General features: G+C 33.3%; 4 protein-coding genes across 4 annotated transcripts; 3 read left to right on the forward strand and 1 right to left on the reverse strand.

The window, feature by feature from the left end:
• Nucleotides 1-382: 382 nt before the first annotated feature.
• Nucleotides 383-6,746, forward strand: LOC123558440 (heat shock 70 kDa protein 12A-like). Its single transcript, XM_053544619.1, has 6 exons — nucleotides 383-1,007; nucleotides 2,167-2,319; nucleotides 3,086-3,220; nucleotides 4,743-4,951; nucleotides 5,730-6,002; nucleotides 6,726-6,746. The coding sequence occupies exons 1-6, from the start codon at nucleotides 383-385 to the stop codon at nucleotides 6,744-6,746; spliced, it is 1,416 nt and encodes a 471-aa protein (XP_053400594.1).
• A 2,997-nt stretch (nucleotides 6,747-9,743) lies between these two features.
• LOC128557486 (uncharacterized) lies at nucleotides 9,744-15,734 on the forward strand. Its single transcript, XM_053544880.1, has 4 exons — nucleotides 9,744-10,022; nucleotides 11,228-11,429; nucleotides 12,601-12,710; nucleotides 13,409-15,734. Exons 1-4 carry the CDS (start codon nucleotides 9,977-9,979, stop codon nucleotides 13,492-13,494), a joined length of 444 nt encoding a protein of 147 aa, XP_053400855.1. The 5' UTR covers nucleotides 9,744-9,976; the 3' UTR covers nucleotides 13,495-15,734.
• Nucleotides 15,735-17,737: 2,003 nt separating this feature from the next.
• On the reverse strand, nucleotides 17,738-20,906 carry LOC123559052 (4-galactosyl-N-acetylglucosaminide 3-alpha-L-fucosyltransferase FUT6-like). The gene has a single exon (XM_045350872.2). The coding sequence runs from the start codon at nucleotides 20,904-20,906 to the stop codon at nucleotides 19,587-19,589; it is 1,320 nt and encodes a 439-aa protein (XP_045206807.2). The 3' UTR covers nucleotides 17,738-19,586.
• A 487-nt stretch (nucleotides 20,907-21,393) lies between these two features.
• Nucleotides 21,394-27,826, forward strand: LOC128557332 (alpha-(1,3)-fucosyltransferase C-like). Its single transcript, XM_053544621.1, has 3 exons — nucleotides 21,394-21,466; nucleotides 25,713-26,060; nucleotides 26,253-27,826. Exons 1-3 carry the CDS (start codon nucleotides 21,394-21,396, stop codon nucleotides 26,837-26,839), a joined length of 1,008 nt encoding a protein of 335 aa, XP_053400596.1. The 3' UTR covers nucleotides 26,840-27,826.
• The last annotated feature ends 73 nt before the right edge of the window (nucleotides 27,827-27,899 follow it).

Genomic DNA, 27,899 nt, shown 5'->3' on the forward strand with positions numbered 1-27,899 from the left:
TATTCAACCAAATGACAGGCATCCCTGAATAAATGTGTTTTCACATCTTCATCTGCAAAATTATTCAGTCAGCCTAGTATAGTATAGTTTTAAAAACACAGAATAATTCTATTTCGTCAAAAACACATTCGGTCTAAAATGAGATTGTACTGCGCATACGTCGAATCAGTGTGCTGCATGCTGTCAGAGTGACAACATGTCGTTTCAGTATTGATTTTTTTGTGAATGTAGTTGACAAACTTTAAAGAGATTTTTTTCAAGCATTTCGAGGAAATACGAACTTAATTATTGTTTATCGAACGTGGTTCGATTTTGTTGAAGGACGTTTCTTTTCTGGAAAAAATTGTGTTTGTAACACGTGGTGTTGCACTAAAATTTCAACATGGCGGATAAGAAATCTTCCGAAGATGGTGAGGTACAATTGCGTGGCAATACTAAGGAACGTAGTTCAGAACGTTCAAACAGAAACTCTAAGGTTTCTGGCACCTCAAACAAGAACGTTTCGCCGGAAATTGATGATAGACCGCTGTCGGAAACGTCCTCGTCGGTCGTGGAAACTAGTGTCAAAATGTTCTCACTTTTGAAAGAAATTCAAAATTCTATCAAAGAACAAGATAAAACACTAGTGACAGTGAATCGTTTAGATAATTTGGAACAGAATAATAATTACGAGGGTGACGAAGACTATTTTGACTACCCTTCTTTCTCAGGTGATATGTGTAGGGTCGAAACTGAAAATCAGAATGAAGATTCTGTCAGTGGATCAAAACTAAAACGTGAAAGTATTGATGATACTTTGGCTGAAAATGTGCACGACTTGTTTAGAAGTGGTATAGAGGAGGAAAGGTACTCCGAGCTGGTAAAAGATGAGATAAACTGTAGACCCGAAGATTGTGAGGCTTTGGTTGTCCTCAAAACAAACCCATGCATTTGGGATGGAATCTCCCAAAACGTTTGTACCAATGATAAAAAGTTACAGAACATTGAAACTTCTGTGGTTAAAGCAGGTACAATCTTGGCAAAGGCAGTAAATAAGATGGCCTTTTTAGAGCAAGAACATGATTAATACGGTGAGTTGATCGAAAATTGCAATGATGTGTAGTGTGTTAGAGATTCACCTGGCGGGGATAACCTTTATTTATACTGTCCCGTGTCTTTGGAACATGATGGGGGTAAGAGTGAGGTTGGGTGCGCACCATAAACCGGTTTAAGCTCCCCAGTGGTGTTTTTGCAACTGACCGTTTCAAGGCGGTGCCCAACTGTGTTCCTTTATTTGTTCGTTTTGTCCTCGTGTGTTTGCTTTTTATGCGAGTGTGTGTGTGTGTGTGTGTGTGTGTGTGTGTGTGTGTGTGTTTAGTGTGCACGTCTACCTGCTGTGGGTTTCGTTTTGGGGAGGCTGCATTTTTGGAATATGGCATTCTCTGTTTGATATTTTTCCATGTTTTTTTTTAGCATTGTTGGAACACACAAACACACAGATAAATATGTTCCGTAGGGACTTCATGAAGCCAGAAATAAAAGCCGAGTATGCACATTTGTGTAACCATTTACTGCCTTTTACAATGGAACTTCTCGGGGATGATATTTCGAAAAAAACGTAAGAGATTGAGGACTCTGCAAAAATAAGTAATAAAATTTAGAGGTCGTCCTAGTTTTAGGGTATCTTAAAAACAGATAGAGGCAGATTTCCAACAAGGAGTTTCAGTCGGGAACGAGGTTTGTTCCACTCACAGGCTGATAAAAAAACTATCCTCGTCGGAGAGGAGCAGGGAAAGCTCGAATGTAGATGGATAAGATTGGATGTTTTAGAGCAGACAGGTTGAGGTACTTTATAAATGAATGGAGAAAATTGACTACTGGTGATGAAAATATTTTAGACATGATAGAACATTGTCAAATTAATTTTAAACCAAAGATTTACTTGTATAAACAAGAGCAGTGCCCTCAATATTGTTTTAACACAATTGAATCTAGCTTTATTCAGACAGAAATAAATAAATTGTTAGATCTTGGAGTTATTCAAAAAGTTTAGTATGAAGAAAGGCAGTTCTTATCTTCAATATTCTCGAGAAAAACGAAAAATAGTGATTATAGAATGGTATTAAATTATTAATTATTTTTGGTAAGCATTGTGTTAAATATCATTTTATACATTATTATTCAAAGGCCGGAAATCCAAAGACAGGCTGACAATTGCTTTAGAACCGGAAGCAGCGAGCTTGTACTGTCACCTTCTACCGGTAGAGAAATGCGGTAGTGATACAACATCACTGTCCACTCTTGGTCCTGGCAGAAGATACATGGTTTTGGATGCTGGAGGCAAGTTAAATGCAACATAATACTGTAGTAAATAGATGATACAAAAATCAATGCCTGCCACAAAACGAACATGTTTGTATAGGCAACCTAGATATACCAAATATTTTTAAATATTCGATCCTGATATGGCACTTTAAATAGGAAAAAGCAAGCAACATATAAGAAGTACATATAAGAAAAAATTATGTCAATATCTTTATGACCTGAACCAAGTCAAGTGGTAGTTTAAATCGTGAAAAAATATTTTAAATATGTTTTTTAACTAAAAATGAATAACAGCAAAATCGATGCAATATATTTATTCAATGGTAATGATTATTATAACTATACCACATTTATATAACACTCTTTATATGCGTATACATATACACCACCAAACAGTAGATATAAAAATGCAAAAAGTAGATATTAAAAATACAAACAAAAATCTGCGAATACAGCAAGACCGATATAAGTAAATATAGAACATAAAAAGGCAAGATTAATCTGTCAAACGGTTAGTTTTGTAAAACAAAGACATTTAATGGTAGCCAGTGTTTCTGAATCTGAATACTGGTGGAAAATGAGATACATATTCCAGGAGCAGTTTACACAAAGATCCGGTTTACCTGAGTAATTATACCAATGTCTTTTGATTTAGTGTCCTGACCGGTTTGTCTATGTCTGCCACGTTCTGGAAGGACCGTGTAGAGTCTTGTATATATGTATTTTAGTGAGGCAATGTATACTGTCATTTCTTGACTTACCAAAAATCATTTTATTTTAGGAGGAACTGTTGATATTACTGTTCATGAAGTTACAAATGGTGGTTGTCTCAAAGAACTAACCAAGGCTAGCGGTGGGGCATGGGGAGGAACAAAGGTAGATGAGGCTTTCTTTGAATTTATGTCAAAACTCGCTGGTATATATATTTTTGTGATTTAATAATATCATCGGAAAATATTTAGTTTTGCCAAAACTATTTAAGAATGGAAGGGTATGTTTATTATTTTATTTAACTGAAAATAGACAAGACATACGTAGTATTAGTCTAGCTACCACCAACCTAGCTATTTCAGATGTTTCCTAATTTCTTTTTTCACTTTACTGTCTAAGCAAATTCTTTCCTAGCTCGATAATTCTGAGAAGTAAAGGGGAATAATTATACAAACTTTGAATAGTTTCAAGAGTTTCCCCCTATGAACAAAACATACAGTCTGAATACGGACTGACATCAGTAATGCAGTGTCATGACAGCGACACATGTCGTCGCCATTTAACTAAAAATATGACGTCACTAGAACCTTAGAACGATAGAAGCAATAGAAAGTACACTGTTGATATACAATATTAATTGTTTTCTTTTAGCAATAAAAACGCTAACACCAGTTAACGTTTATAACGTAATTATTGACAAGAATCGTATCAAATAAAAGATATTTATTGAAACAACGATTTCGTAACTACGAGAAAATTCTTTTGTAATTACGAGAAAAGATCTTGTAATCATCAGATATGACCTAGTTAATACGAGAAAAGATCGCGTTATTACGAGAATAACAAGAAAACATCTGTATAACTTAAAAAATGATTTCCCATCAATAACGGGAACACCATATGACCTAAATTCTTAGAACTTCTTAGAATAAATGATCTTGGTCAGTTAAAAATATAATTCCAATCAACATTTTGAGAACAATTTGACCTACAACATTCAAAAACTTCTTTGGGTAACCTTTGACCTATTGGCCCCAAATCAATAAAGGTCATAGTCTCACAAAGGCCAATATGCCTGAAATTTCTAGGCCAGATGGTTTTAAAATTATTGATCGGAAACTGTTTTCTATCTTCAGCCCACTGTGGCCATGTCCTTTGACATACATGTAAATGCTCAGGTGTCTGTAGGGACTATCTCCTGATCAAGATCAGTGTACCAATGACGTTCGAAGATTCTATGTCAGATTATTGATCAGAAACCGTTTTCAATGTTCAAACTCCTTTTATTCGAAATAACGAAACAGCTTTTTCTTGTTATTAACGAGGTATTTTCTCGTAAAAACGAGATCTTGCTCGTTATTAACAGATCTTGATCGTAATTACGAGATAAGTTTTCGTTATTACGGGACGGTTACCTCGTAATTGTTGTTAATTGTTTCAGATGTTCTAAAGTGAAATAAAAATTTGAAAAAAAATCCCGAAAACCAAAAACGAAAAACCCTACAATTTACACACTGTGTTCAGTTCCTTGATATTGTACCTTCGTATGTCTCATCCACACCTTGCACCCACTTATGCCCCTCTCCTGCTTTCCCTATTGTTTCTAAGTATTTTTGAAATTTCTTTTCCAGCCATCCCTCCACCCAAGCACCCACACCTGCAAACTTATAGCCCATTCAATTTGTTCGTAAAACCTTTTTATAATAAGTCTTAAAACTTTCTTAAAGGATCACATGTGATGTCAGTTTTCAAAGATAAACACACGGAAGACTATGTTGAACTGTTCCGTTGTTTCGAGGTAAAGAAAAGAGAAATCAGCACTAAGACGGATACACAGGTGACCACATCATTACCTTTAACACTGTTAGAACTGGTCGAAAAATATCAAGGAGAAGCATTGCAGGAAATAATTAAACATACACGACATTCTCCGCAGGTAAATGTTCATACTCAGCTGTTACGTCGTTTAAAACCAATATGCCAAGTCAGGACTATAAATACAGTATGTCTAGGTATTCCGAATCTAAAGCAGTTCCGAATCACTTCAATTTTTTCTACACATATTGCCAATAAAATGTAAATGTTTTGTCAGTTGAATGCCCCTTAGTAACACGAATAATACCACAAACTTTTGAGAAGTTGCGTGTTATATTGTTCTTGCAGGGGAGATAAATGTTGTAAAAAGTGATTCGGAACTAATTGACTGACTACGTTTGGAAATGACCTCATATAAAATTGAAGGCTTTCTTATTTTCAAAATAACTTTTTTGCAGATGGAAATAAACAATCATGGCTATGTTTTGGAATGTTTATTGCGTATTTTTCATAATTCTGTATATTTTTCTTTAAAATGGCAATTATTTGCAAATTTTCGACAAAAATCAGTATGTACCCTGTGACCAAACTAGTAATCCCAGAAATGAAATTATACCTTTTATTTTTTCATCTTGTCATATGAACACTAAACTCCAAAGGACACAATTCTGTTTGACATATTGAACGTTTTCTGTTAGGTGATTCGGAACTGCTATACACACTGTACTTATATAATTTTAAGTTTATTCTCTTTGTCATATTTAGTAGATAAATAAAATTCCGAAGACGTTCAGCAAGCTTACATAAAAGTTTAAAAACTGCTATTCCTGTCCAAATAAAAACAATTAAATGCCAGACAACCAAAGTGAACTATTATTGTACTGTTTACTTTTAATAAGGTAAAACGTGTTGACCCCGGCATTGTAAAGGGATTTTTTGAAAAGTCGATCGGAAATATCGTAAAACACGTCAAAGGCTTATTAAAGGAATCCATCAACAGTGATGTAGAAGCTATCGTTATGGTGGGTGGATTTTCGGAATCGCCGCTGCTACAGGAAAATTTCAGAGACAATTTCCCAAATTTAAAGATAATTGTTCCGGAAGAAAATGGATTAGCTGTTTTAAAAGGGGCTGTAGTCTTCGGTCATAATCCAGCTACAATCTCTCAGAGGGTTAGCAAATACACATATGGAACTGACGTATCGCTGCTTTTTGATTCAAAGAAAACGCGAAATATAGTTTTCGCGAACGTTTCTAGGTTTACAGTATAAAAATAACCATATTGTATCGTATTTGTTGATAATGAAATGTTTGAAATGTTGAACAAGAACGTATCATATAAATACATATTCTACAGTAAAACTGTTGATGGATGATTTCTACGCCTTTAAATCTGATTCTTATTGACATAATTATACACTCACAGTGAAATGTCAATAGAAGAGGCACAAAAGAAGCTAAGAAAGTCACTAAGCTCTGACCTTCTGGCCTTGCTTTTGACCAACTTTGGTCAATATCAATTAAGTAGTTCATAAAAGGTTGTTTAAACTTGTTAAGAGTTTGTTTTTGTTGTGACAGCCCAAAAATACGTATCCATCTTAACAAGAGGTCCAACAAAGGATGCTACAAATCAAGTTTGGTCTATTAAGTGGTTCATGAGAATGCCCCGCACCGTCAGCCGAAAACCTTTATATAAGCTTCAGAAATATCAATTCCAATGATGCTACAGGCCAGGTTTAGCTAACAGAAAAGAAGAAAGAGAATAAACTGTTTAAAGTTGTGTTTTCTTTAAAGATCTGACGGCCCCTAAAAGGGGTTAAACGAAACCATTCGAACAACCTGGACAGAAGTCCTTGCATGGATGCTATTGAACATGTTTGGTAAAATTTTTTCAGAGGTTGTCTAAAGGTTTTTAAATTTATAGCTCTTATGGTCCTTAAAAGGGGTAAAACAGAACCATCTGAAACAACTCTCGGTGAACCTTAAAAGGGATCAAGGTGAAATCATTTGATCGAATTTTGGAGAGGATCCTAGTTCTAGTGGTCCCTAAAAGGAGACAGCTGCCTCCATTTGATCAAAATTGGGAGAAGACCTTAAATCATGCTACAAACCAGCTTTGATGAAGATCCTTCTAGTGGTTCATGAGAAGAATTCGTTTAAATGTATTCATAAGTTTTGGCTCTAGTGGACCCTAAAATGGACCAAGTGCGCCCCTTTGAACACATTTAGATGAGAACCTTATAATGATGCTACAGACCAAGTTTAATGAAAATCCTTCAAGCGGTTTAAAGGTTATTCTTATTTTGGCTTTGTATAAATGAACCTACATAATGGCATAATCCAGCAAAAGGTTGTATTGTAGCATTTAGATCAATGAATAATTTCAAACTTACAGTTAGATATATAGAAATTCTAAGTAAAATGGAAGCAAAAGTCCAGACATACAAATAAAAGAAATAAGGAACATGGGCGTATTATAGATTTAGATAGGCATAGTATCATGCAATATTTCCTTGGTGAAAGACGGGCGTATGTAAACATAACGATATATTTTTAATATAACATTTTTGTATGTTTACCCTTACCTAAGCAGCATACTTTGCTTTCTGTTTGTTTACATAATATTACCTGTAGATATACACAAGATTTTTTCACAAGGAATAAAAAAGCAAGTACGTAAGAAAATACACAAAACATTCCAATTACATAAAACAATTGACTTCAACATTTTTGCTGTATAATTTTTGCTACATACAATCATGAAACATTGAGGAAAATATTTCTGATGTTATGTACTCATGCAATTCACACAATTCTTGCTAATAATGTATTTTTGCTACATTTTAAACTATACGATTGAACAACAGAGTAGGTTTTGTTGAACTGTGCTTACCCTACAGTCAGTATACCCTAAACACAACATCTACCCCAGAGTTTGCTATTTTGCCAAAATTTTGTCAATTACTGAACAGATTTAAAAAAAAATAATAATAAGCAAACACTTACATCAATGTGTTATTTAGAATGAAAAAAAAAAAAATCAAATTATGCAAAGATAGAATTTTGTTCATTTTACTACCACACCCAGTAGAGGGGTAGTTTTCATTATTTATGAAAATGATTAAATATCATCCCAATCATAAATGCTTTTTCATGACCTGGAGCCAGGGATACTGTTTTGGTTTTTGTTTTATTGTCTTCCCTTATAACTTTTTTCTCTAGCTTGTAAATTTAAGCTATTGTAGAGAATTTTTGTTACTTCTCAAAAAATTGTTGAAGTTGTAAAATAAGTATTTGTATGAAAACGTAGGCTGACTTTTAAATTATAAAAATTTTGATATGTTATCAGCAACTTTTTGCTCTAAGTGGACGTTGTGTTCCACAAATTTACATTCAGTTTTATTTACTATATAATAAGATATTGACAAAGTATAAATGCCGAGTTAGCGTATTTGTACCAATAATTCGCTAAGAAATTTTGGGCCGTCATGACACTCTTGATTTTCTATTTGTTACATAATAACTGTGGCAAACCAAAAACTAGAATGTGTCTCAAGGACACAGGGTGTGCCCCCCACTGGTACATTTGTCACAAATAAGGGGAAATAATTCAAATGTTTGCATTCTTAATTGGGTATAGCCTCAAAAAATTATGAAAAGGATTCATTATTCTATACCATATACTTTTTGAGCTATGAGCATCACAAACAAAAAATCCACTATTTTGGCTATTTTAAGGGCCGTAACTCCGTAATAAACACTAAGATTCTCAAGAAGAATGTCAAGTGTGCTAGGTCACATTATGATAAAGACTCAAGCAAGGTTTCATGAATTTACCTTAAATACTTTTTGAGTTAGGCACATAATTAGGTGAAAATGTGCATTTTTTTACTATTTCAGGGGCCATAACTTTAAAAATAGGGGGAGAAGCCAGCAAATAAATAAGAGGTGTGCAAGTTCATATCATGATAAAGACTCAAGTAAGTTTTCATCCATTAATATCATATACTTTGTGAGCTAGTTGCATCACAAGGTGAAAATGTGCACTTTTGACTATTTCAGGGGCCATAACTCTGAAAATAGGGGGCGGAGGCAGATAAAAAGTAGGAGGTGCACAAGTTCATATCATGATAAAGACTCATGCAAGGTTTAATCAATTTATATATAATACCTTTCGAGTTAGGCGCGTCACAAGGTGAAAATGTGCATTTTTTACTATTTCAGGGGCCATAACTCTATATATAGGGGGCAAATATAGACGAAAAATAGGAGGTGCGCAAGTTCATATGATGATAAAGACTCATGCAAGGTTTAATCAATTTATATTAAATACTTTTTGAGCTAGGCGCGTCACAAGGTGAAAATGTGCAGTTTTTACTATTTCAGGGACCATAACTCTGGAAGTAGGGGGCAGACCCAGATGAAAAATAGAAGGTGCGCAAATTCATTTCATGATTAAGACTCATGCAAGGTTTCATCAATTTATATCAAATACTTTTTGAGCTAGGCGCGTCACGAACTTCGGACGGACGGACAGATGCATGGACACACGGACAGACGGACGGACGGACGGATGCACGGACAAGAGCAAATCTATATGCCCCCACCACTCATTGGGGTGGGGGGGGGTGCACAAAAAATTATTTTGAGTAGTGTTTGGTATTTTGTGTCATAGTAATTAAATTGGCTGCAATACTTATGCCTCTCAAATCAGCACAGTTTAAATTATGGCCAAAATCAAACAATGATATGTTAGGTTTCACTCGCTTTTGTCCATTATTTATGATCGTTTTTAAGTGTGTGCACAGGTTTTGATTTATGCGGATACAAATTTACAAATGATAAACCTTAACCGTTTTGATTGTTAACTCGATTCAGTGTTTTTTTTAATCTTTATCTAAATTTTCCGAAAATGTTCAGTTATTTATAATAAGGTAAATATCTGGATAACATCGAAAATCGTAAATTCTATTATTCTACATACACAAGTTTAACTAGATATCGTTCAAGAGATTAAGATATTAACTAATCAGATAATTTTCAAATGATGATTTGTTTGGACAGTACGTACCATTTGGAGACCCTTATTGTTTTGTAGGTTCCATTCATTTTCACGGGCATTCGATGAGCGGACGTTACACGCGACATGTTGACAGTTCTGAGAGCCGCAGCTCTGCTGAGTGTGTTGTCAGGTAATGGATTTAAGTATTTTTGTCAGTGGTCCAAATGAGGAATCTATTTTTCACAAAATACACCAGTTAAGCCAAAATTATAACATGAGTTTGTAGTTTACGGCGATTTCTACAGAAAAATAAAATTTATTTCGGATTAGATTTGTCCGTCCGCACGACTAGTAAAATTGCTAAAAGGACAGTGATACGGGAATTTGGCAAAAACGCAAAATGAACTTAAATACATTTAAGAAAGCGATAAGATTAAGATATCAGATTAAACATTGTTTTGAAAATGTAGTTGGCCTAATTATCGACAGGAAATTGAAACAAATCTTATCTGATGTCCGTTCGGTCGGGAAATAATGTAGAATTTTCGGATTCGTTGGAATGATCTCCGAAACGTTTTAAGCTGTATTGCGAAAATGTGCTTATTTGTTATTTTATCAGCATATTTGAGATGTCATATCTTCATAATCTGAGCCGTCTTAATCGGAACTAAAACCCTTCAAATCGTAGTAAACCTTGATTTTGGCAAAGCAATATTTTTCTTTTTGTGAATATCTATGTAATTTTAATGGTTTGCTCATTTTTAAGGAGACTCAGAGAGCATCTTATTACGCAACTGTAGTAAAAGTGTCAAGTCAATCGGGCTGATATTGATAAAGTTATGAACAAAAACAAATTGCATATTTTCCCCAGCTCAGAACAAAGTTGCTGTAAAAACAAATACATGCTCCTAAATACATATTTGATTTAGATAACCGCAATATTTCTACCTTCAGTACGCTGTAAATATTTGCCTTAACATTTATATAAAGTTTGAGAACATGACATTTTGTATCAAAAATATATAGAGATATTTTCAAGGACTAAAATGTTACTGTTATGTCAAGGATGTTATTTCTTAGTTATTTTAAATTGTGTAGATTTTTTACGATGTAATATTGATGTAATATGTTTTGAAATTGATTATCAAAATAACTACCGCGACGCGCTACGGTAAAATAAGACGCAGCAACATTTTTTACTACTACGGCTCGCTGCAGTGGTATGTTTCTACGCGTGACGTTTTGATGCGATGTGACACGCGACGTACCATACCGTCGTATGAAAATATTACCCTGTCGCTCTCCGTGGTACAAACTGTTGCATGTCGCATAAAGGGTATAAAATATAATCGTCCTCCAATTCTCTGCGTTTATAAGAATATTTTCTGTATGTAGGTCAGGGTTCAGATGCCTTTGATTGCTGCACTGGTTATACGGATGCACTAGGCGACTATCATCAATCACAGTTATGTCTCGACTACTGCTGTTGGACACTAGGGGTGGCATATAAAGGCTGCTGTAGCACTCGGTTAAGGAAGATTCCTGTCCCTGTTATTCTGGACGGATTATGTATTCTGCAATGGATTAGTGAGCACACGTAAGTGTAACTGTGAGTATAATAATTATAGCAGTACTAAAGGCAAATTGCAAATTTACAAAGCTTATCTCACAAATAGTCGCAGCAGTTCAAATGAACAAGCCTGTGACTGGCTGGACACATATAAACATTTTAGTGATATTTAGAAATTTTCTGTACACATGCCAACCCGAAGCTGACATTTTTGATGATGACTCATCATGTCAGTTTCCAAACAACCGCTTTTCATTTTGCCTTATACGGTATTCATACAGATCACCTAAATCCTAAGTTGCCACTTGCCATGCCCTTGGCTTAAAAATCCAACATTAAGTAAATTTTAATTAGTAAAACTACATACATAAACCACTGAAATGTTATTGTCCAATTACGACAAAGGTCCTAGCTATACAATTTATGAACAGGGATTATAAATGTACAATTATATGTGCCGTTCCATCACGAAACCTGTATTAGTGACAACAATCAAAATTGAGATAAAATATTCATGAAGAACATTCTTATACCTTCCAAATCTGAAAATTTGAAGACATCACCTTTACTATTTAAGATAATCGATGCTTTTAAGTGGATCACCAAAGGAATTTAGAAACGTGACGTTAAGAACGTAATGAAAGATGCATGGGCGTGTTTTTACATGTCATTTATGCGACAAATTATGCAGTTCCCTAACTAAAATCATAGTTACATTTAAATATTTAGAAACAGTTTAAAATAATTTTACTAAGAAAATACTTAACCGTTTAATCTTGGTTTCAACACGGGTCTTTTGTCTATACACATCTATGTTATCATGGTGCATCAGGGCTTTCGAATTTTGGTTATAAGTACATTGGCTGCACATTAATCTCACATAACCCATTTTGGCGGAAATGTCTGCACACTTGTAACTTCTATGCTAACATCTTGTCGATGAAAAACATGTAGTTGTTAAATCTACTATGATCCTTATAATGCTTTGCACCAGGCTAGGAAGCTTCTTGTACAATTTACATGTCTTTGTTATGCCCTGGCCAAGGCTCGAACCCAAGACCTTCCGCACTCGAACTGGGCGGTCTATAATAAGGTTACTGAGGCGGCGTGAACGCAGTTTTTGTTTGGGGGTAAAAATATCGACAGACAAAACACCGATACAACATTTCGTTTATATAATTTTGATTTGTTTATGCAGATGGGTGCCCATGTTGATTGGTTTTTGTACCTTTTGTTGCTTTTGTGGCTGTTGTGGCTGTTGCGGTTGTGTCTTAAGGAACCTGTTTAGATATACTATCACCCCTCCATGTAAGTATCCATTTTCACAGATCTGTATGTAAACAAATAAACATGATTTCCAATATATCTGACGTCAGTCGTCATTTACCAGTAATTCTTGTAAGGAAGTGGTCAATTGGTCACCATAAACAAATCAAAACTAGTACAAAATCCAAGACATTGGTTGGTATTTATCAACGGCCATCAAACAACTAGTTTCAAACTTTCTGACAGTTGCTATTGCCAAATAAGTTAAGGGTAGAGTTTCTTCCTTTCCTACACTAGAGAATGTCAAGGATTTTACTCTAAATACTCTGTTAGATGAATGCCATAAATATATCCAACGGCAGTCCACTCTTGTAGAAATTTGGATGCCATTGGCGCTTATTCTCTGAAACGGAGGAGAACGTGAAAGGCTGCGTGAATTATTTTAGGAGCAACTCAAAATAGATTAGTATAATCCTCATTTTGCACAGAAATGCAAGGAAGGCAAATTTACTTACATTCAACTTGCAAATTCCATGTATTACTAAACAGTATGCTGTTTCCTAATTGTCCAAGATTTTCGGGCTATCGCAGTGTCAATATAATTATGTGATAACAAAATTCAAATCATTTTCACGAAAAGTAAAAAGTTACAAGATGATTTATATATAATGATTTTATATCTGTTGCGCTGTTAAACTTGGCTGAGAGATCTATTATAATATATAATGTTTATTTTTCAGCATCAACAGCTGTTACGACCAGTACCAACAACCAGTTTCTCGACGATTCGTTAATTAAACTAAATGAAGACTTGTCTGAAAAGTAACAACAGGAATAGACACGTAATTCAGATGGGAAAATATGATGAACTAACTTTTACAATATGATATTGTATATGAATATTTTTAATAGACAAATACCGATATGTTTGTATTATTTTTATAACTATTTAAATAACAGACCACGTAAGTGAATGTTTAGCAAAAGAAAACTGGTGCCTCCGGGAAATTTTCCCGAAACTTGGAATATTACTACTTTTTTTAACCGTAGCTATTTTGTTTAGGACTGGACTTTAGTGATTAATCAGAGATGCTTGTTATATAAAATTTACACTGAAGAAAGCAGGTCTATGCTGGGTGAGTTACTTTTCGTTTCAATGGGATAAATTGTGTATCACTGTATGTCATTTGTTTGCCCTTTTGAACATCACGTTTGATACAATGTACTGCAGGCGTAAGTAATGGTGCAATACCATGTGCCTTAGTGTTAATAGTAAAAGTCTTAACTAGATACTATCCAGTTAATGTTCAAGGGAAAATAACTTGAGGCAGTTCTGGGCACACTCAGGGCTACTGTTTGTTTTAAAATATTTACCATACATTTTTGTACTTGAAAAAATTTCGCAAACTATATCACCTGATGATTTTCTCGATATCTATCAAACTAGTTTGAATCTGTCCGCGAACCTTAAAGACCCACCACAACCTAGTGAACTACTTTTCCCTCCAACATGAACTTCGTAGAAATCATTCTGATAATACAGCTATACTACAAGATGACAGGTGGACTATACAGACCTTTTCTGAATTAATGTGTTTTCACAATTTCATCTGTAAACTTATTCATTCGGTCTCATTCAGTATAGTTTTAAAACATTGATAAATAACTATCCTAAACAGTAGAAACAATAGAAGCAAAGTGTGGTCTAAACTCGACATTTTTATGCAAATCATGTATAATTATATTTTAATCAGGTTATTTCAAGGCAGAAATATGCCACCATACCCCTATGAAAAATATGATATTTGAAAGGTTCATAAACAAATAACACCCAAAATAATATAAGATAAGGAATAATATTCCCAACAGTTTAAGGAATTTAAACAAGGTAAAAACTTTAAATTGCATATTACAAAGTTTTTTTGGTTGTAAAATCTTTACAGTCATGACAAAACATGTTGTAAATGTTATAATTTTGTTTTACTCTAAAATTGTAATTTTGTGTGTTGTCGATGTTGTAATTTTATTCTGCAATTAGGAAATATGCTTTTTATAAAAATATTGGCATTTTTAATTCACAAAATCTACCACGTTAATTTGAGGTGTTTAAATGCTTCATGATTAAGATTTTCACTATGTAATGTTGTTCTATAAGGTACTTAATGAGTTATCTTCGTAATGTAAAGGTTTTGTTATATTATTATTACTATTATTGTTATTATCATTATTATTTTATCTTTCTTAAGTTTTGTTTCGTGTTTTGTTATCTTAGTTTTTTTATCTATTCATATCTTGTATATGTGTCAGTATATTACAGCTTTGTGGGCGGAAATAAAGATATTGAATTGAGTTCTCAAACCTTCCAAGTAAATACTTTCGAATGACTGTGTTTGGTAATATCAAACATAGAAAATAAAGCATTAATTTGAGATATATCAGTCAAATCACAACCTTTAACAAATATATTTTTGATACCTGTAGTAACATTAAAAGAAATTTTGAAAGAATAGATGTGAATGCAACTGAAAAATACCACACAATAGTCAATGTTATAATTATGTTTTTTTCTAATATCAAATTCAAATTTACTAAGATATGTTATTCAGGCGCGTTATCGTCAAAAACACATGATATTTTCGGTAAAATAGCTACAAGTTGATATACAATGTCTACTAGAAGTTTATAATGAATAAAGAACTACTATGACGGTCGATGAGCTTGAATAGGCTGAATTTCACTGTGTCACTAAGCTTTCTTTGATTTATTTAGCTCTTGTTCTTGCTGACCTTGATTAGTTATGGCGAGAGATGAAAGGTCCAAATTAACGCAATACGCAATGTAACAAAACTCTGCATAATAAAGCGGCACAATAAAGCATACTGTGGAACGGAAATGATTTAACACAGGGACTTTACTGATAGTAATACTGATGTATTTCTACCTATTCTTGAGGTAATAGTTGAACTGTGTTATGCATTAATTATTAAGTAATGAATATGTTTTAGTTTATACGTAAATGTTAAAAGAATTGTATAAATATATCATTATAATAAAAATTGTTAATTATGTAAGGTCTTTTTTTTCAGTGAAGTTTAGTGTCAACGACATTTGCTACACAAACTAAAATATATGTTTTCTCCCATTACGTCTAATATATATTTTGATTGCATTTTCAATTAAACATTGAGGTCAGAATTTCAATGATGACCTATTTAGACACACTGGCAAATAAAGAATTTATAGAAACCAGGAATTTCAACACCATTTTTCTAAATACAAAATTGGCCATAATTATTACAAAACGAGAGGCCTACGTTACTCACCTAATAATGACACACAGGCGTACTTTCGTTGCCTTCTCAAAAAGCTAATGATGGCCAAAAGGTTTAACAGATTTCTATGCTACGTATATCTCTTAAAGTATTCAAGAAGTGGGCTTACACAGCGTTTAAACAAATAAGTACCTTTTACATGCAACAATCGCCAAAATTTGCAGTTTACCTCAAACTTTAGTAACGATGAATTTGATTTTGATCAAATAGTTCTCTTTTCTTATAACAATAATAAAAATAGTCACCATCACTGAGGTTTGAACCACTGTCTTCCAAAATGCTTGCATCCATAAAAGTTTAATAGACTATACTGGAGGCATACTTCTTGGTCGCAAAATATATACACAAAATAAGAACAGAACAGGACTTTCCTTTTTGTCGCTGCAAGTAACAGTTGACGAAACATCAAGTATTTCTCTAAATTTTGTTGACTGTATTGTTTTAAACAAAATAAATGAGATAACCTATCACTGTTACACTATATGGTAATACTTGGTTCTTTTATACAAATAGCTTGAAACTTTTAAGCAACATGAGGTGAAATCCGTTGCCGAGTTGTTAAAGTGGCTGACTTCGAAACCTCGATGTGAATGTAGAATTCTTCATGCGACGTAGCCATTAAACTGGCTTACAAAAGGTCGGTGATTCTACCTAGGAACGGAACCACCGAATTATATGCAGCGGAACACGTCCGAACTCTCCATATATTGTTGCAATCGCTGTCTGCAGGCGAAATTTGATCATACCTTTTAGAAATTTTAAATGAAGTCTTTCTATATTGAGTACCTTCTGAAAACCCCAAATTTCACGTCCGTAGCTTAGAACCGATTTAATCATTGAATCAAAAAACTTAATTTTATTTGCTACTTTAAGAGCTACTGTGTGAAACAGAGAATTTAATGAGCTATTGCTTTCATAGCTTGCTGGGACAGTAACTTATGTGCCTGATAATAAGTACCATTGGATGATAAGTATACACCAAAATACGTCAACTTCTTAACTATATCCATCTTACAGATGTCATAAAACAAGTCGATATTTTCTAGCCTATTGCTGTTCGTAAAAAACATGACAAAAAGTTTTATCTGTATTTACACTAAAACCCCAGCTTCTACAACAAAAATGTAAATTATTCAGTAAGATTTGTTACCCTTCTTTTTTTCTTGATTTGGAATTTTAAAAATATTTTAGAAACAAAAATTCATGTTCTATTGTTCATAATATGACCAAACTTCAATTTGAAAGAAAGATCATTTTTTAGCCAAAGCTGGAGGTCAGTGCCTTTAAAGTGAAAGACATCAATACTGTATCTATCATCAGCAAAGAGAAGTAAAACAGGCATATTTGATCTTAAACAGGTGGCAATAAAGTCATAATACAAAGCTTGATGCTCATCGTTTATGCAGAATAAGAATAATAGGGGAGACGATGTTTTAACACTTTCATTTATATCTTTTGTAACATTTTGATAAATTAAAAAAAGAAAAACGAACAAACAAATATAAAACAAATTTAGGTAATAAGAAAAAATAACAAGTTGTTTTCATTTAGGTATTCAAAAATACATCAAAAACATATAAAGATAAAATTTACAGACTCGTGTTACATCGTGGACTTTGCTCCACAGCGCGGTACATACTATGACGTTCAATCTTTGAAAGAGTTATTTGAAAAAAGTTTCAGTCGGAAATATTTTATCTTTTTTTAAAGCAGACAGGGATTTATCAAAAAATCTGAACATTTCATACTTTTATTCACATCTTTTGCAATATTATTACGTTTGCAGCTGATATTTTAACACATATGTATACATGTATACATTTTTACATGAATGATTTTAGATATGCTTTACGTTTGTACATAAATGATTTAGATATGCTTTAGATAAGCTTTACATTTTTACATAAATGATTTTTAGATATGCTTTACAATTGGCGTTTTCAATATAACTTCTCGGCGATATATGACCGTTTTATGTCGATTAGCCGTAAAACCCAACTTACTCACTCGTGTTACATCATTACACAACAAACCAATGCTTTTGCAAACTGACCCTTTTACTGTGATCACACATAAACGCGCACATTAACGTACAGATATTTTCTTCGTAGAATATAGCCTCTTCCAAAGGATGAAATTACTACTATGTGAAAAAACTATCAAAAAGCTGTAAATGTAGATTTACCCATATGTCTTTATTTTTATCAATCAAAACAGCTTTTATCCCTTTCGTTTCCACCAGGGCTATATACAAACCACGAAATGTACTTGGTGACATCTCCTGACAAGTTGATTGCTTAGTACGAGATATTAACAGAATAATAAAAAGTGGACCATCCCAAAATAAAAATTTACGCAGATTATTATCATAATTTAATTCCAAATTTGATTCCTTTGCTAAATGTGCATGTATCCCACAAAAGTGAATGAAAGTAGACATTTCCCAATCAAACTGATTCGAATTAAACGTTCAAATACTCGGGTTGGTGCCGAAAGGACAGTTGCTTAAAGTATCATTTCCATTAATAATTAATGTGAAACGGTATGACAAACCCATTGGCATTTTCAAAAGCTTTTAAAACATTCATTTTCACACGCAGTTTCCGCTGTGCAACAAAAGGAATATCAAACTTACTTTATATATCAATAAATAAATTTGAACATTTTACATATCAAAATGTTCCAGTAAAATGGCTCAGTAATATTGTAATTAAATGTTAAGTTTTTTTCCACTATAATAACTGTGTATGTTTTACTGTCTGCAGAATCCGTGACGTTTTATAATAGGCATGTAATTTACGGACAAGTTTAAAATTTTAATACTGTAACAGTATGCAATAACTCTTACATGTAAAATGATCTTAGCCTGCAAGTGATCATTTTGCAGCATTCACCAAAATACAAAAAATGTCGCACACTCATGATAAATACAAATGAAGCATGCGACCTCTGAAATAAATATTTTCTATTTTAAAGTGACCGATTAAAATATTTCTTAAATGTACGGAAATCAAATATGAAAGAAAAGACAAATTAAATGGGTAACAATGAATATGGCATTTCTTTCTGTAAGTTGGATTAAAGGATTTTGCATAAAATGAGTAGAAATATCAGATAATGCAATAATGTAATTTTTAAGACGATATCTTTAAAAAAATAGAATAATGACTAGGCACGTGACAAATTTTAGTTATTTAGAAAGCAATCTATCATATTATAAATAATGATGTAATTGTACCGTCTGCCAAGCTTCGTTGCAAAATATTTAGCTGTTTTCAATGAAAACCATTTTTTAAAATCTGAATTAATTTTTTTTTTCGAACCTGACCAGTTTCATCAGACGCTGCCATGATTACGCACACCGCTATATTTCTACAACCGATTTTAAAACCTAGTTTTTTATTTTACTCAAATGTTTTCACATAGCAAAACTGGTTTGTGCGATGAGAAAATTAAGTGGGCAGCTATTTTGAAATATACCCCATATGTTATAAAGAAATTTTTTCTAGTGTACACAGACCTGCTAAACACAAATTCTACATTGAAAATAAGCAATATGTTATCTATCACTTAACATATATCTGCTCTAACTGAAAACGCGTTCATAATTCAGAAATGCTGATGGTTTTGATACAGACTGAACATCTGTAGGCATTCGGCACTGTCCGTTTTCAAGATAGTCCTGAATATTGTTGTAAGTCTTCCGGAACGCTGATACCTTGTTTAGCCTTCTACACATTTCACATATGCTATATTTATGACCATATTCGTACTTTTGTTCATAACGATCTTTTTTTCGCAAAAAGTCGATATATCTGTCTTTGTCATTTCCAAGATTCAAAAGGTAGTCGGCCAGTAGTGACACATTTGAGAAGTGGGCAGTATTAATATAACTTTTGGTCGGTAGCAGACGATCATAGTCCGCACCACCTTGAACCACAACAATCCAGTTAAAGTCGTAATAAAAGAAAAACTTTTCCGTGATATAATCGTTGCATAAAGAATTCTCAAATCCCAGGTAAAATTTGTATTTTGGTATTATTCGATTTAACGTTTCGTTATCAATGTTTTCGTTAGATCCGCATTTTCCGTAAACATCAACATCTACTCCATACCTCTGAAGTTCAGCGACATACTGATCACGTGCACTTTGTGTATTGCAGTTGCTAACAACCCACAGGGCGGTTTTTGTTTTAGATCTGTAAATAGATTCGTAGTCAAATTGTCTTGGGAATGTCCGAGTCTTTAGATATCCATAAGGATGAGGCATATCTGAATCGATTCTATACGATATTGACCAATTCATTGTATTATGCCAGGCGTTTGATTTATAATCATCAAACCAATGGTGTATTGGCGTTTCACCGCATTTGAATATCCATGCCTGATTAGGATTCCTGCTCTGCTTGTCAATCGGCGGTTCAGTTCCCATATCACTGTTACATATATCAAATAAAATTGCATCAGCAGTGTTCAATAATCTTTTATTACTTGTCATCCGGCAGTTATTGTACTCGCAGGTCTTAAACTTTTCATTAGTTGTAGTCTCGTTCTCGAAGCCTGGTTTGTTGAACAGAAGGATTACCTTTAACTTTTCATTTTCTCCAAATTTCATAAGGTGATTATCAAACTGCTCCTTAGGATCCAAGAGATTATGTAAAGTGTAATCCTCGACCACTTCCTTTCGTTGGAGCGCATTGTTTACATTATCCTCTGGATATGTTTTTGAAATGTTTAATGTTTTAACACCATAATCACCACACCTCCAAATATCATTACAGGCTTTGGTTTTATTTCGTGTCGAGTGTGGATATAAAACGGTGTGCAAAAATCCCGTTATTGTTAAAATAACTATCACGCAAATTATAAATGTTAAAGCATTTCTTAAAGAAAATTTACGTCTCATTGCAATGCTTTAAATTGTCAAACTGTGCTTGTGCACTGTTTACTTTCAGATCAAATTTGGGGTTATCTTAGATATTAAGAATTGTTATTTATAGTGACGGTATGTTTGTTTGCACCAAATTGACCAGTTTCTTAAGTTAAATTTAAGACAAAATGTAATGTTTTCTGATAATTAAGGAACAATAATGTTTTCACAGGATTAAATTATTTTCCTCTGGTGTTCATGCATATGTTAACCCTGCCAAATAACGCAAAGCACGGTTTACACATGTATTAACACAAGAACAAATAAATTTCTTATCATTCCTTGTAAATATATTACCGGGCTGACTTTTCATTTTCTCTCTCACTATTTTACTCTCCTAATCATAAACTTTGAACACAACATTTTATAAAACTTTGAATCGAAACCATTATCATCGGATAGAAAATAATCTGATTAAATATTAAAATGTGCGCGCACACATATGTTTTGTTCAGAAGTAAAAATGTTGTCGCCGTTTTCCGAATATGTTACAAGTTTCGGCATAGACTCAACAAAACACACGCATGAATACAAGGGTACATCGATGTATGAACATCTCGGCTGCTTGAAATAAATAGATAATGGAATTATGTAACAAACTATCTCCGACAAATTCTTAATGCGATAGGTGCTACTTACTTTTTAGATCTATACACGAAGTGGAATCTGTATATTAAGCGGTTTTGGTTAAAATTGGTAAGATTGTATAATGTTTTTCTTATTAAAATGAAATCATTTATGCTTAAAACGGATTATATTTGATCACAGTCATATAAGTGTACATATATTAAATGTTTTAATGTGTTACTTATAAATGGCTTAGAGAGAACATACAGAAATATCGGCTATTAATTCATTAAACGGATGTGTATGCTAGAAATAAAATGAATTAGTATAAAGTTTCTATGCGAACTCCCTTTCATCAAAACGCTAGGATCAGGGGACAACGATTGTGAATATATCGGCTGTAAGCAAAACTCTTTTTAGTTCATCTTTATATCGTAAGGAGTGTCATTGAGGAAAAATGGCATTTCATACAAATCCAGAACAAAATTAAATGACCCTAATATGTGATTGGTTTATTTAGTGTGGCAGTTATTTAAATGACTTGTCTGCAGTTTTAACGGCGATCTCTGCTTCTCCCAAAATATCAGCATACGAGAAATAATCATGATCTTATTTGTAAAGTATGATTTTTATAAAACGACGCTTCTCCTATTTTCCATATATAATGTCAATCTTGCTCGAGAGACCACGTCTACTAAGAGACCACTTGCATTAATAGATCACTTGTTGCAATCCTTTTTCTTGTGTTGTTAAAGAACACATTATGCTGTGCCAGCTACAGTTGTGATTAGAGATCGCATTTTCATCTTTCCGTAGATGGTCTTTCAATGCAAATTGTACAGTCTATAGAATTTAAATATTACAGTGTGATGAATTTATTTCAAAATGGTCAAAGCATGAGTAATTAATGCACAAGAAATCTGTTTACAACAAATATAATTATACAGCGAATTTCTTTATACCGGAGTAGGTTCCTTGTTTGTTAATTCAATCAATATGCTATCTTAATTCAAAAAAGTTATAACATTCAAACTTATTTACACTATTCATACCGCGCAAGGTTAGCTAAGTATAATAGTACAGCCTTGATAATACACGTCGAATGAGATAAAAAAATTACGTTTGTGCCCTTAAACATACCATCGTTTTATTTTGTTCAAAGTGTATTTTTTCTCTGAGATAAATTTATTGTAAATTTGACGCTTAATGGTATATTAAATCCAATGTTCATATTCAAACTCATAAACAATTGTTTCATATTGTTTTTGAAAACATAAAATTAACAAGTATCTAAAGATAAAATATTTTAGTGAAAGGTGGCCCTTGGATATCTTTAACATGATTTCAGAAATAAAACTTTTTAATAGGTTTGAATTCCAGGTGCAGGCACAGCAGCAAAGACACGTCACGTTACCAATTTACCATCAAATCCACGAAGCCCTGCATTTGCTGATTTTTTTCGAGTGTTCAGTGCACAATTTTTGCGACTTATCTTAAATAGGGAATATCTGGATGTTATGACTGATGTCTATGAAAAATATTTGGTGGCTTTTAACCTATATGTGGCCATGGTTGTAGCCGGTGATTATCACAGCTAGTGTCCCGAGTCATAAGTCTATTTCAAAATATGTCAGATGACGTGTTCATACAACAGAGAACATAAAATAAGTTAAAAACAGGTTTTTTTTTTTTAAAAAAAAATGTCTAATATTTTGAAAAATGTGTGTATTTTTGTCTGGCTTTGTTTACCATAGTTAGAAAATACTCCAGATAAATAAACTTTGTTTCCTTTTCAGCACAGAATGAATCATATTTCTTTATCTATGCATAGACCAACACTAATGCAAATATTGCAATACCATATCCACCAGGGGGCGACTTTCGTTAAACTTCCAAATCTTTGGGAAAATAAAACCTGCAAAAGTCTTGATGAAACTCCAACATAAATGTGCAGGGAACGTAACGGAAATGGAATAGGGTGAGCGTGTTCTTGGGAATAAGGTGATACTTATGTTCTAGTCTCAGGTTTTACGAAAAGAACTCAATAGTACAAAATGCAAGGTGCAATTTTCATTTATAGACGTCAAGCAAATATTAAACAGATAACAGTCATATTCTACATAATTATAATGGACTAATTCGTTTCACTTTTTCGGCATATACGCCGCTTCGCCGCCGGCACCTGGCTAGACTTTTGTTTGGCTTCATGTCACTGCTCGGGTCTATCCGGTGTTCGCCGATATGCGCAGGTCTTATGAGATCATATATTTTCGCGATATGAATTTAGGTTAACATTTCGGAATTCGGGGTTAATATCAGTAAGGTGAGGAACATATAACAAAACATTTATTTGCTTATCTATTCGGAACATATAACAATAGTAAATTATTTTAAATGAGTTATCTTTTTTTTTAATTTGCAGCTCATGTGGTCGGTGTACGCCGAAACGTTCGTTTATTAAAAAACGGCCATAATATTTTTCTTGCGCTCGTGCACAGCGTATCCCAGGTTGAGTGAAACGAATTTGTCCATTATAATTTATCTGTTCTGTTCTATAATTAAGCATATATATGATAATCAAGCGTATACAAGGACATTATAAAAGCGTTCAACGTAGTTTTTCAGCTAGTTTCAAACACAGTCACATATGCTGCCGCTTTAATTGCTCAAGATATAAATGTTTAATTTCACACAGCATTAAAAATTTTAAGTATATTAGGATTTTAATCTGCCAAGAAATGCCACTGAATTGCAGTACTGAAAAAGTGCATGCCTCCTTAAGAATACAAAAACCATGACTATTTACTTGATGTTTCCCGGATCTAAAATGTTGATATCATAAGCGCGAAAATGTTTTTACTTTCTGCGGATATTTTAGAAATGGTTGAAAGTTACTTAAATATAACATGTATAGCTTATATCAAAGATGCATAACACAATCTCTTTTCGGCAGAAGAAAATGTTCATGTGGGTCAAGTCAGCGAATCTTCTTTGATATCTTTTAATGGATGAAGAAAACCACGTGTTCTACGTGCGATAACCCATTCTATTTTGCAGCGTGTAATGCGAACGATCATTATTACCTGGATATCACACAACATAAATGTAACATTTCTTTGTTAATCACATTACAAATGTTGCAGAACACAGAAAAATATGCAGACAATGTATGCATTATCACAAAACAAAAGTATATTATGTCGGTATATTTGTATCAGGTGTCGTTGTTTCCGTGTTGATATGTCAATACCTTATGGTCTTTCATTGTTCAGATTCTATATGTAAAACAAGATGAAGAAAGTTCATTAAGTTATGACAAGTCCTCTTGTTTCAGGGTTAACAGTCTGTACGTTTCTCCTTTCACCTATCTTCTACCAGGTCACAGCATCAAAATAAATAAGCAGCAGTACAAAGTTTTCACGTACATATTTTAATAACGTGCGTTTCCCATAATTATAAGTTAATCAAAACGTTCATTTTCCCATACAGAAAGCTTCGATCTGCATTCTCTTGAAGTCTTACGCATCTTTTTGCATTTTCAAATCAATTTTCTCCATCACGCGTTTGCATCCAGTAGTAGAAAACAGACGTGTATCGTTTGGAAAGTCCAAAAGCTCATTTGCAATAGCCCCAACTGTTTCTCGGTCTACCTGATATTCATATCCCTTTGCAAATAGTCCGTCCACGATACATTTTTTATTTACAAGAATGATAAGAATTTATTTGTTCTGGTGTTAATAAATGTGTAAACCGTGCTTTATTCAATGTTTGCGTTATTTGGCAGGGTTAACATATGAATGAACACCACAGGAAAATCATTTAATCCTGTAAAAACATTACTGTTCCTTAATTATCAGAAAAAAATTACATTTCATCTTAAATTTAACTTAAGAAACCGGTCAATTTGGTGCAAACAAACATATCGTCACTATAAATAACAACTCTTAATATCTAAGATAACCCCAAATTTGATCTGAAAATAAACAGTGCACAAGCACAGTTTGACAATTTAAAGCATTACAATGAGACGTAAATTTTCTTTAAGAAATGCTTTGACAGTTTTAATTTGCATTATATTTATTTTAACAACAACGGGATTTTTGCACACCGTTTTATATTCACACTGGACACGAAATAAAACCAAAGCCTCTAATGATATTTGGAGGTGTAGTGATTATGGTGTTCAAACATTAAACATTTCAAAAACATATCCAGAGGATAATGTAAAAAATAAGCTGCAACAAAAGGAAGTGGTCGAGGATTACACTTTACATAATCTCTTGGACCCCAAAGAGCAGTTTGATAATCATCTTATGAAATTTGGGGAAAATGAAAAGTTAAAGGTAATCCTTCTGTTCAATAAACCAGGCTTCGAGAACGAGACTACAACTAATGAAAAGTTTAAGACCTGCGAGTATAATAACTGCCGGATGACAAGTAATAAAAGATTATTGAACACTGCTGATGCAATTTTATTTGATATATGTAACAGTGATATGGGAACTGAACCGCCGATTGACAAGCAGAACAGGAATCCTAATCAGGCATGGATATTCAAATGCGGTGAAACGCCAATACACCATTGGTTTGATGATTATAAATCAAACGCCTGGCATAATACAATGAATTGGTCAATATCGTATAGAATCGATTCAGATATGCCTCATCCTTATGGATATCTAAAGACTCGGACAGTCCCAAGAAAATTTGACTACGAATCTATTTACAGATCTAAAACAAAAACCGCCCTGTGAGTTGTTAGCAACTGCAATACACAAAGTGCACGTGATCAGTATGTCGCTGACCTTCAGAGATATGGAGTAGATGTTGATGTTTACGGGAAATGCGGACCTAACGAAAACATTGATAACGAAACGTTAAATCGAATAATACCAAAATACAAATTTTACCTGGGATTTGAGAACTCTTTATGCAACGATTATATCACGGAAAAGTTTTTCTTTTATTACGACTTTAACTGGATTGTTGTGGTTCGAGGTGGCGCGGACTATGATCATCTGCTACCGACCAAAAGTTACATTAATACTGCCCACTTCTCAAATGTGTCACTACTGGCCGACTACCTTTTGAATCTTGGAAATGACAAAGACAGATATATTGACTTTTTGCGAAGAAAAGATCGTTATGAACAAAAGTACGAATATGGTCATAAATATAGCATATGTGAAATGTGTAGAAGGCTGAACAACGTATCAGCGTTTCGGAAGACTTACAACAATATTCAGGACTATCTTGAAAACGGACAGTGCCGAATGCCTACAGATGTCCAGTCTGTATCAAAACCATCAGCATTTCTGAATTATGAACGCGTTTTCAGTTAGAGCAGATATATGTTAAGTGATAGATAACATATTGCCTATTTTCAATGTAGAATTTGTGTTTAGCAGGTCTGTGTACACTAGAAAAAATTTCTTTATAACTATTTATAACATATGGGGTATATTTCAAAATAGCTGCCCACTTAATTTTCTCATCGCACAAACCAGTTTTGCTATGTGAAAACATTTGAGTAAAATAAAAAACTAGGTTTTAAGATCGGTTGTAGAAATATAGCGGTGTGCGTAATCATGGCAGCGTCTGATGAAACTGGTCAGGTTCGTAAAAAAAAATTAATTCAGATTTTAAAAAATGGTTTTCATTGAAAACAGCTAAATATTTTGCAACGAAGCTTGGCAGACGGTACAATTACATCATTATCTATAATACGATAGATTGCTTTCTAAATAACTAAAATTTGTCACGTGCCTAGTCATTATTCTATTTTTTTAAAGATATCTTCTTAAAAATTACATTAATAGCATTATCTGATATTGCTACTCATTTTATGCAAAATCCTTTATTCCAACTTACAGAATGAAATGCCATATTCATTGTTACCCATTTAATTTGTCTTTTCTTTCATATTTGATCACCATACATTTAAGAAATATTTTAATCGGTCACTTTAAAATAGAAAATATTTATTTCAGAGGACGCATTCTTCATTTGTATTTATCATGAGTGTGTGACATTTTTGTATTTTGGTGAATGCTGCAAAATGATCACTTGCAGGCTAAGATCATTTTACATGTAAGATTTATTGCATACTGTTACAGTATTAAAATTGTAAAATTGTCCGTAAATTACATGTCTGTTATATAACGTCACGGAGTCTGCAGACAGTAATACATACACAGTTATTATAGTGGAAAAAACTTAACATTTAATTACAATATAACTGAGACATTTTACTGGAACATTTTGATATGTAAAAATTTTCAAATTTAGTTATTGATATATAAAATAAGTTTGATATTCCTTTTGTTGCACAGCGGAAACTGCGTGTGAAAATGAATGTTTTAAAAGCTTTTTAAAATGCCAATGGGTTTGTCATTAACATTA

Source organism: Mercenaria mercenaria, chromosome 5 (assembly GCF_021730395.1).
Source record: "Mercenaria mercenaria strain notata chromosome 5, MADL_Memer_1, whole genome shotgun sequence".
Classification (NCBI taxonomy): domain Eukaryota; kingdom Metazoa; phylum Mollusca; class Bivalvia; order Venerida; family Veneridae; genus Mercenaria; species Mercenaria mercenaria.

Bases quoted from the DNA above. Each gene is read 5' to 3' on its own strand.
- LOC123558440 (XM_053544619.1), top strand. From the start codon at position 383: ATGGCGGATAAGAAATCTTCCGAAGATGGTGAGGTACAATTGCGTGGC. The intron at 1,008-2,166 runs GTACAATCTTGG...TATTATTCAAAG, and splicing joins AACTTCTGTGGTTAAAGCAG to GCCGGAAATCCAAAGACAGG. The intron at 2,320-3,085 runs GCAAGTTAAATG...ATTTTATTTTAG, and splicing joins CATGGTTTTGGATGCTGGAG to GAGGAACTGTTGATATTACT.
- LOC123559052 (XM_045350872.2), bottom strand. From the start codon at position 20,906: ATGAGACGTAAATTTTCTTTAAGAAATGCTTTAACATTTATAATTTGC.
- LOC128557332 (XM_053544621.1), top strand. From the start codon at position 21,394: ATGTTGTCGCCGTTTTCCGAATATGTTACAAGTTTCGGCATAGACTCA. The intron at 21,467-25,712 runs GTACATCGATGT...AAACATATCCAG, and splicing joins ACACACGCATGAATACAAGG to AGGATAATGTAAAAAATAAG. The intron at 26,061-26,252 runs GTGAAACGCCAA...CCGCCCTGTGAG, and splicing joins GGCATGGATATTCAAATGCG to TTGTTAGCAACTGCAATACA.
- LOC128557486 (XM_053544880.1), top strand. From the start codon at position 9,977: ATGTTGACAGTTCTGAGAGCCGCAGCTCTGCTGAGTGTGTTGTCAG. The intron at 10,023-11,227 runs GTAATGGATTTA...TTCTGTATGTAG, and splicing joins TCTGCTGAGTGTGTTGTCAG to GTCAGGGTTCAGATGCCTTT. The intron at 11,430-12,600 runs GTAAGTGTAACT...TTGTTTATGCAG, and splicing joins CAATGGATTAGTGAGCACAC to ATGGGTGCCCATGTTGATTG.